Here is a 10,084-nt window from a genome sequence, read left to right on the forward strand (position 1 = left end):
TCTGTTCAGTGGTCTTCTCACCCGATGGGCGCACTCTAGCGTCAGGCTCGAACGACAATACTATCAAGCTCTGGGATATAACGACTGGTATAGAGCGCCAGACACTTAAGGGTCATTTAGCTACAGTCCACTCAATAACATTCACGCCCGATGGGCGCACTCTAGTGTCAAAATCCTACGACAAAACAATCAAGTTCTGGGATACAACGACTGGCACAGTGCGTCAAACACTCGGGGGCCATTCGCGTGAGGTCTGGCCAGTGGTCTTCTCACCCGATAGGCGTACTCTGGCGTCAGGCTCGAACGACAATACTATCAAGCTCTGGGATACAACGACTGCTATAGAGCGCCAGACGCTTAAGGGTCATTCAGCTACAGTCCACTCAATAACATTCACGCCCGATGGGCGCACTCTAGTGTCAAAATCTTACGACAAAACAATCAAGTTCTGGGATATTACAAGTGGCACAGTGCGCCAGACGCTCGGGGGCGATTTGAATTCGGTCCAGACAGTTCTGAATAAACCTACTTCTCACTCACAGATATCCCTATCGAATGCTTGGATCTCTTTAAAAGGTGAGGCTTTGCTGTGGCTTCCTGCTGAGTATCGTTCAGTTTCTTCTCATACGGTCAATGGCACTACAATTGCGTTGGGGTATAGCGACGGGCGGGTCTGTATAATGAGATTCCACATTGTAGATTAGTATCACTTAAGTCTCTTATTTTCTAATCTCTGTGGAGGAGGAGGGCCAGGAATAGGTAGGATTTATAAACAACTTTGTTCTCTGCAAATAAGATCTATCCAGTTATTTCTAGAGAATTCCGTAAATATGACCAACTTGCCACTTATTCTTAGTCTAGATGTTTCCAAGCCAAGGGACTAAAAGCCGAAATTACTGGGATATATGTTATATGTAATATTACATGTCAGTACAGGACGCAGTACTAGTCGGAAGAATCATTATTCCATTCCATTCCTAATCCAGCCTAGCTTTGTTTCACGCTAGGGTTGCTGAAACAATCAAAGAGTGTAAGTGGTGACACCGGTATCCGGACAGCCTGTAGAGGGATAGAGAGATCATTTACCTCGCCCCCTCGCGAACGATGCATAGGTTACAACAACTCTATATATCCAAATATATACCTGCGAGTGTTCGACTTCCTGAAAACGAACTTAAAGCCTCATCAGGGCCTTTCGTGGCCTAACTGCCGCTCCCATCGGTAGATTGCCCCTGTGCCGCACGACTCCAAAGCCGTTGTGGCGGCCCAACGAAGTCTAGTAAAGACTTGGCCGTCCTGACTCTCGAGACGATGTCTGGTTTACCCCCCATCTTGTTTTGAGCCTTTCAGCAAACTCAATACGCTATTGGACACGTGGCAAACCTCTTTCCTTGACTCTATCCGGGTTTCCCTCAAAGTTTGGACAGTCCACCAACACATGGGTGGCTGTTTCCTGTGCGTAGAGGCACTCTATGCAGTAAGAGCCTCATCTAAGACTCGGAAGGCATTACAGAAATTGAGGGTAGATGTCTAAATTGCTCTCACTTGGTGCTATTTTCTATACGATGAGGAACTTGCTAACAGTACTGAAAACAGAAATGGAGAAGTTAAACAGTCATGTACTCAATTGGCAAAAGAGCGATCGCAACGAAGTGCTTTTCGAATAAAGCTACAACGATCACCTTCGGAAGGCTCGGCAGTAGGGGTCCAATACAAGGGCATCTTAGGGTCTCTTTTCATTAGATTTAGACCATCTTTCAACACTTCCGAGCTTATTTCACCTTCCCAGGCACGAAGTTCATCCTCTCTAAACACACCCTTTTGTATAAATCTGCTTACTACAGTATCGAAACAGCGACATAAATCTAGAACCCCCGGGTAGCAATTGAGGATAAAGCTGGAAAGCACGCGCACTTCCCTGGACGAGAAATCTTTCCTATTACTGTATTTCAAGGGTCAGTACACTCACTTTTTACTTCATAGGATTTACTCACATTTCAGCATCCATCCTTTTACCACACGTGACTAGAACTCCTTCACTGAGATAGTGTACCAACTCACACCACTTTTTACCCGTCTCTATCTCTATATCGAATTTTTCACGAGCAATTTTCCTGGATTTATCATCTGTTTTGTCCCATATAGTAGTATAATGCCGAAAGAAAGCATCAGATGCTCTGGCGTGGAGGCTTTTTTCCGAGTCTGCCTTAACGAAATTTGGCGACTTCTCAATCTTCTTCTTCTCTTCTTCATGCCAATAATACATCCGTATCTGGGCCACTCGACGCATAATAGCCTTCGTTTCCGGGTCTTGTTCGATCTCCAGTTGCATCATATCTAGCGAGCATTGATTCCAAAGCTCGTCACTTGCACTGGGAGCAGTTTGTGGCCAAAGCCCCTTTTCAAGCCACGTGTGCAATATAGTTTCCGTGAAAATCTCCAGATCCGACCTTATGATAGAATAACTTGCATGTATCGAGTGAGAAATCTTATCTGGGTTTATTTGGCCTGTTTCTTCAATTCCTTTCTCATACATGATCTCGAGGCCTTTGTGATATCGCTTGGACACCTTAGTTTTGGCCTTCTCTAGAGGTGATGGAGGGGGTGAGACTGATGCAGTGACCCTAGACTGTTCAACTGGTTTGAACGGGCTACGCTGTGGGCTATCCTGTAATGGACTGTGACTGATTTCGGCAGAAGGTGTGTGTCCAGGAATGTCCATCGTCGGCTCTGGATGAGGTGACAGATTCACGAATTCCAAGATCGGATCAACCTCTAGATCTAGCGGATAATGTCCGAAGGGGGTATTATCTTGGATGGGGAGATCTTGGTTGTAGTCAATACCGTCATTCCACTCAGTACGAAATTCTGGTGTTAAGGATGGCATTGGTGCTCTGTTGGTGGGCATGTCTAGATTTAGTGGATAATTTCCAAAGCAGACGCTGTTCTGTATTGGGAGGTCTTGGTTGTAGTTAATATCGGGATCCTGCTCAGTACGAAATTCTCGTGTCAAGGCAGGCATTGACGTTGTGTTGATGAGCATGTGATTATCGTCTAAATAGGGTTGAGGATAAGCACTGGAACACAGATTTCGTAAAACTCCAGTCGGCTCTATGTATGGCACTTAAGGACCAGTCAGCTTCAATTTAGGAGGTATTCTTGATTGTCAGCTACCACTATGGCGCGTTCCGTAATCACATTTAAGCTATGTATGACAAGCATGACTTAACGCGGGAGGTTACTGAGATAGACGTACCTGAGAAAAGTTCTTGATATCTACCACATAATACTTCCACTAAGTTCCGTTGCTGGGACTCGTTAAGTTCAGTTACTTGCATAACGCTATGTGCCAGTCTTTGGGCAATCTGAAAAGTGGAAAGTAAGCCCAATCCTATGCAAGATCCGTTATTGCACACAGAAACGGGACGACAAAGGGCTTCACCTCTTCAATTCTGTCTGATGACGAAGAGCAAGCACTGTATCTTGGGATCTGCGTGTGTCATCAGCACATCGTGTCAAGTCAGCTCAATAAGACATACAGACCGGAAATTTGAGGACAAGAGTAGTCACCATAATTACAATGACTGAGAGGATGTATAGAAAATAATCATACAACTGTGTAAGGTGCGTACCAGGCGCTGCTTTCTATTTATGGGCGCTTGAATAATTCTGGATCCGCGTTGCGAATATAATAAAGAAGGATGAAGCATTTTGGGGGAGGGGTCTTTGCGAACTCTTAGGGTAAACAATACCTTCAAATAGTTTGGGGTTATTTAAAAACGGTCTTCGACATTCAATGTGGAAATTTCTAGATTAATCTTTCTATTATATCATTTACAACTATAGGAGACTTTATATCCAGTACAGTACTAGTAGGCCTGTCTTCCTCATACTCAGACAGCACTCCCAGAGGATGCATAGCTCTTTGCTGTAGTTATATCGGAAATAAATTGTTAGTAAGAGGACGTATTTGAATTCACAGGGAAAGTAAGTATAATGTGAAAAGCCCTGCAAAAATAGTAGTGAGCGAGCGAAATTGGAATGTGCTGACAGTTTTTATTGCCTCAGGGTTTGTAAAGAAATACTAGCAAGACAACACTCTACTCATACACTTAATCTCTCTCCTGTAACTTTGTAACTTCTATACATCTCTTAAAAGGTCATTCCAAGCCTCAAGTGCCTCTTTCTCACAGTGGGCCAATTCCTCCAGCTTTTGCTGAAGCCTCACTGCAACATCCCTCCCAGGATTTGCTCCCTTTTGCCTTAAAAAGTCGTCAACAGCTTGCTCTACAATGTCCTGGAGTTGCTTGAGTAAAGTATAACATCTTCTATACAAAGAATTCCTGGCCCGATGCCACCCTATCTCGCGGATGAGGCCAATCTCAGTCTCTGCCATCTGCGTGAGAGTCAGGGGTGGCCTTGTTTTTAGCAAGAAAGAACTACACCTGGATGCGAAAAATAAGCGATGGATCAGAACAAATTTAGAATTGCACCAATAATAGTGTACCTGACGGAAACTGTTACAGCTGGAAATCCTGCCATAAACCGAAGACGTCCTTGTTCGAATGCCGGTGACGTGTAAGCAACGTAATAAAAGAAAACAGAGAATAGAGAATACTGTAGAACAGAAGTATTATTAAAAGATCATTAATGTGAGGGGTGTTGCTATGCAGGATTCTGATAATGTTTGAAAATCTTTTAGATGACTGTCTCGTAAAAAGGGGCCCCCAAAATCTCGAGGAGCCTCAGTAGTACATTAATCCGTAGCTAGAAAGAAACAATAAGGCATTCAATATGATCTGAGATTACAATGTGTTAGAAACCTTATTGCTACGATGGATTATGTTTGTTGGAAAAACTGATGGTTGAAATGAGTGCCATACAGATTATCAGTTTCGATGGGTTCGGAACTGTCTCTGACAGTCATTTCCTTCCTTATACCCATCTCTCGTCGGCATATATTTGCTTCCCGCTACATAACCAGATAGCTTTTGTATCCCATGTGGCCGAATAGCATGGTAGTTTTGAGACTTGTTTAACTATTTCGTTGGCCAATAATGCCGCCCTTTAAGCTGGCAGCGAAGACGATTTGTCGGTCACTTTTGCACCCATTAAAGCTCGCATGTAAATTATGTACCACACCTACTAGCACATATCAAATCATGCACAGTGCTGTTGGGCTTCATTTCAATAGGTAACCGGAAAGGGAAGAGGTGCCCACGCAATCTAGCAGAGCTAGTGTGTCCAGGCAAGGCAAGGCAAGCAGCGGAGGAATAGAGATTGACCAAGAGAAGAACACATTCTTGAGTGATAATACACACAGGCTTTGGAACAGCTTCGTATCCATTGCGGGAATTATTTGCAGAATATCAACCCGTACTTCCTTGGAAAAACTCAAGTGTAAGGCTTCAAGCTCTGAATTTTGCCGCAGGCATCTTCGAAGTATCCTGATCTGTCTTTCGCTATGGATTCCATCCCAGGACAGAGACTTCAGATAACGTAACCTTAGAAGCCCGTCAACATTTTGCTCACATGGAAGACCAAGGGATTTGAACTCTCTTTGATTGGGGGAGATAGTGGAGAGCGTAATCGAGGTGAGTTGTGGTTGCAGCTCTGGAAGGTATCCGCTGTACCCCAATATTTCCCCTGGAAGCCAAGGGAACTCCCACCTGTAAAGTAAGAACTTTGAATAGAGATTTATGAAGGAGATGTGACGTACATGAAGGCAGTTAACTTTCTAGGCGCTAGTTGTTCTAAAATGAGTCTGGCTGCGAGGCCAAAGCTCTTGGGAAAGCACCCATCTGTTCGGATTGGAGTGCTTGCGATTCTGTGACCAATCCTTTCAGGTACATCAACTATAAATCGAAGATCCCTTACCAAGCTCAGGGAGCGTGCCCGGCCCAATCGAGAATGACACTGGAAAAAGTTCTTAATAAGTAAGAGAGCATTTTCTGGTGCTATTGGGATATGCAAGCATTCGAACAAGACGGGCGCTGTTATATCATATAATCCTCGAGAAACAGCCGAAAGTGCCCTTATCTCCTGCTGATCGAGCTATAATGCAAGTTAACTAAGTACAATAGCAGGACTGTGGTGAGTTAGTTACCATGGCAATTATCCTCTTTAAGACTGACGGCGGTAGACGCTCTAACATACTGGCTGTTAAGCGTAAAATATGAAAGATGAATGTGGCGGCGGTCGGCTCCCGTTATCCGTAAAAACGCGCTAGCATTGCGGTTGAGCATGGGGCTCTAGGATGCGCATATGACTTTACGTACCCTACATATATGCTGCAGACATCAAAATTTTGTCTGTAGATAGGTACCCCTTCCCCAATTTTAAGCACCGGGATTTATCATACTACCCTTACGCATTTGCGTCGGCTAAAGAACTACCATCATAAGTAGAAGTAAGGTCATCTAAGAGAATAACCTCACATGATAGTGTTATGATTCGTTATCAAGTGCAACTCTCTCGTGGCCTGTGTTGATGGAATATTGTATCGACGTTTTGTGCAGGTCTTGTTGGCGTTCAACATAGCTCTCATTTTTTCAGTATACCGGGTACGTATAGAGCTCAGCGGAGGTGTTTTCAACGTTGTTGGTGAAGCGAATATGAAACTATTTTACGATCTATTATTTACCTTCCGTTTCGAAAGCCTTCTCTCTTTTACAATTTCTTTCCTTTCCCTTACCCCTTTCTTTGGCCCAAATCCGCAACTTCTCTATTAGGAGATACAGTACTATACAACAGAGTATTTCTTGTTGATCACTGTTACAGGGAGCATTCTAATCAGCTTATTTAATAATAAAGTTATGTCAACAATATCAATAGGGATAAACAAAACAGTGCCATCCATACACTATCCCAGTGCCAAATGGAATCGCCCCGCAATGCGGTTTTCTGGAAAAGCTCTAATCAATTTGAACCTGGATCATAAAAAGCGATGGGGCGCCCTGTCCGTTCATTCGTTAAACGCTCTTAGATGATTTCTAACATCAGTTCCGGCAATATGCTCTCTAATATTATTGTCAAGCCCTAGCTACTAAGCCACGTTAAACCATCAAAAAATCATGCAAAACTTATACAATAGCCGTTAACTTTATTAGATGAAAGTTACGACATTAGTTGCGCCCTTAATTTACGTAACTCGTATAATTGCGCATAATTATTTATGTTTTAGGTTGGAGCAGCATCTAGGTTTGGGAATGACATTGTAGAGCGTATTGTGGAAAGCGATGTCGAAAAGAAATCTGCAGATATGTAGAACTATAATGACGGAAGAAAGATTGCGTTGTTCAATATACACTGTAGCCACACCTATGCTGAACTAACGTAAACTCGCCATCATTTCGGCATTCAGGGAGCTGCATCATAGTTTCCTCGTATTCAGTCTGGAATAAATCATAATCCAGCCAATTGTTCTCGCTTGATGCTTCCTTGAATATTATAGAAGCAACAGGAGAAATTGTTCCACCTCTCGAAATATAATCCAGGCAAATCTGTGGGAACTCCTCTGTGTATATAGCCTTCTTAACATTTTCTTCAGTAGGAATAGTGTTGCAGCTCAAACATGCTGCGATGAACCCGGAGATACCAGCAAAACCTTCCCTCATAGCTCTACGCTGGGCCAGCTCCAGTCGCAGCTCGGGAGATGCGAATATCAAATTCTCTGCATTTAACCGAGTCCAGGCTTCCCCTTCCTCGATATTATCTCGAAGGAAGCACCACCAACGGTTTGCATGCCATTCCAAAAACACACGCATTCGAGGACTTAAGAATCCTGCTATGCATTCACCGCAAGAGCATTTAGAACGGGAGTAAGGCTTTCCAAGACTCGAATGGATTGTGTATTCAGCCGATGTCAGCGGTGGAGAAACAGAGACCTCGCGACAGCCAGATAAAACTTCAAAATGTTCGACTGTTTCTTGGTCCTCCAGTATGACGTTTTCTTCCATGACTTTTTCATATGTCCAAAGGCCTGGTGATTCGACAAAGCATAGGCCTCAGACAATGGAAAATAACAATGCTGACCAAGTAGAGTTATTACCCAACAAAGATTCGAGTATCTTGTCAAAGAAGGAACTTACAACAGAAATATGTAGTTTTTCGAAAGAGGACGGAAGCTGTCTTATAAAAGGGACGGGATTTAGCGAGAGGAAAGTGATTAGACGTTTATGAACCCTTTCTCTTATCACCAGTAACTAGAGAAAATGACACAACGAGATGCTTCGAGAGTTTTTCTATACTTAATGCTATCCTGACTGGCCCCATGAACCGTTCCGCCGGAAAGAGAATTGAACTATCATTCGTCAGTCAATGCGTTTCGATGAGCAATATATGAGTATACGAACATGTCAGCTACGTGGGCAATCACTCCTACTGAACATTAGGGTTGTTCAGTCTCAATCATCTGAACCTATATTTAGTTTGCAGTGCACTAATTAATTAACATAGGTAAGTGATGTCCAACAAGAGGATTTCGTATGATTTTTCGCCGGATACACTACCCATTAGTGCATACAATAATAATAATGCCCGTGACTACGATCAACTTTTCCCGAAGTTGCAATAGTTATGATGAGATGAATCCTCTTCTGCAGTACAATTACAGAATGCCTAGTCCGTTGTCTTGGGAGCCCCTCATTAAAGGGGGCGACATTTAAGTAAAGAAGGGTTAATATATTAGTAGGCTTGATCTGGACTAGTGCCTATTACGCGACTAGTTCTGTTTTGTGTCCTGGTATGTGACGTCTGTTTTTAACTATTGCTTTGGACAATTCCCATTCCCACCTGGGAACAGCGCCACAAATATACGATACGAAAAATTGATTTTTGTCTTCTTTTTTTCATACATTTTTTTTTTCATCAGGAACAGCGGCGACTAAAACAATATCTTCACAAATCTCTCAGCACAAATCATATCACACAACTAGTTCATTAGTTACTATGATCGGGAACGTCTCGTGGAGCTGTCTCTGCTGCAAATCCAGCGGTTATCGCAGATGGAAATCAGATATTTGGTTCCATGGCCCTGGTGCAGCACTTGAAGTAGCGATCATCTATACTCTGCGCCTCTTTCTACCGGCTAAACGTCGAATCAGGATATATACATTATGTGAAGAATGCAGCGAGATTGAAGGGCTACTTACTGAAGAGGAACAACTACACTATATCTATCATTTAGCCAACGATACATATCTATCAGCAGTAAAACTTGGATGGAGACGACAAGAATGGGTATTTTATTATCCCATCTCAGAATGCTACAAGATAATGGCAAATGATGTCCAGCTCCATATAATCAACTCAGCGGCGATTCGTGTTGCATAAGAGCGTTTGTCAATCACTTAGGGCGTGGTCAAATAGTGATAGTGTGCAGTGGTTTGGCATCTCTGATCTATAGTTACCGATTTCCTTTTTCCAATTTTCTTTGTCATATACATAATATTCATTCGTTTTCTTTTTACCATCAGAATGCCAAGAATGTTAATATACAATGAGCTGCGGAAATCATCTTGCCCCTCTCCATTCCATTTTAAGATGGTCTTGGCATAGGAGCCAAACCAATAATGGTTCTAAAGAATGTATTAGTAATCCAGTGGCTAGTTAAGGATAACGTAACCTATAAACGAGCGGGCCAGACAATCGGGCGGGCCACCATGTATTCCATATAAAATGGCACTTTTATAATTCAATTATCTCAACAACCAGAGATAGTAACAATATGATATCTTATACTAATATAAATGTAGATTATTTAAATAGAATATATATTTTAGTAAATTTTTAATAATTTTTTCTAAGACTTTAAATATAATTGTATATAAATTACCAAAAATACACTGTAATTTATATTACCTAAGATATTATTAAATCTAGAGTTTTCTCTATTTAATATATATATCTACAGGGCTAAATTAATATATATACTAGAATTCAGATTATTACTAGCACTGGTTGTTAAGATAATTGAATTATAAAAGTGCTATTTTATATGGAATACATGGTGGCCCGCCCGATTGTCTGGCCCGCTCGTTTATAGGTTACGTTATACACTTGCGTGTGTGATAGTTTGCATAGA

The 10,084-nt window shown here is 42.3% G+C and overlaps 3 protein-coding genes across 3 annotated transcripts; all 3 read right to left on the reverse strand.

The window, feature by feature from the left end:
- Positions 1-1,865: 1,865 nt before the first annotated feature.
- BDV37DRAFT_292860 (uncharacterized protein) lies at positions 1,866-3,024 on the reverse strand (the record flags this gene model as incomplete). Its single annotated transcript, XM_032089258.1, has 2 exons — positions 1,866-1,936; positions 2,074-3,024. Coding segments are annotated over 2 exons (1,022 nt in total), but the record flags the coding sequence as incomplete, so codon positions are not given.
- Positions 3,025-5,067: 2,043 nt separating this feature from the next.
- BDV37DRAFT_267048 (uncharacterized protein) lies at positions 5,068-6,246 on the reverse strand. Its single transcript, XM_032083975.1, has 4 exons — positions 6,107-6,246; positions 5,720-6,054; positions 5,183-5,669; positions 5,068-5,159 (listed from the first exon to the last, which is right to left on the reverse strand). Exons 1-3 carry the CDS (start codon positions 6,152-6,154, stop codon positions 5,183-5,185), a joined length of 870 nt encoding a protein of 289 aa, XP_031934283.1. The 5' UTR covers positions 6,155-6,246; the 3' UTR covers positions 5,068-5,159.
- A 922-nt stretch (positions 6,247-7,168) lies between these two features.
- Positions 7,169-7,958, reverse strand: BDV37DRAFT_277279 (uncharacterized protein; the record flags this gene model as incomplete). Its single annotated transcript, XM_032085725.1, has 2 exons — positions 7,169-7,253; positions 7,336-7,958. The coding sequence occupies 2 exons, from the start codon at positions 7,956-7,958 to the stop codon at positions 7,169-7,171; spliced, it is 708 nt and encodes a 235-aa protein (XP_031934284.1).
- Positions 7,959-10,084: the final 2,126 nt, after the last annotated feature.

Source organism: Aspergillus pseudonomiae (assembly GCF_009193645.1).
Source record: "Aspergillus pseudonomiae strain CBS 119388 unplaced genomic scaffold BDV37scaffold_204, whole genome shotgun sequence".
NCBI lineage: Eukaryota > Fungi > Ascomycota > Eurotiomycetes > Eurotiales > Aspergillaceae > Aspergillus > Aspergillus pseudonomiae.

Excerpts from the sequence above, each read along its gene's own strand:
- BDV37DRAFT_267048 (XM_032083975.1), bottom strand. The coding sequence starts at position 6,154 with ATGTTAGAGCGTCTACCGCCGTCAGTCTTAAAGAGGATAATTGCCATG. Across the intron at positions 6,055-6,106 it reads TAAAGAGGATAATTGCCATG|CTCGATCAGCAGGAGATAAG; the intron begins GTAACTAACTCA and ends CTTGCATTATAG. Across the intron at positions 5,670-5,719 it reads AGAAAGTTAACTGCCTTCAT|GTGGGAGTTCCCTTGGCTTC; the intron begins GTACGTCACATC and ends CTTACTTTACAG.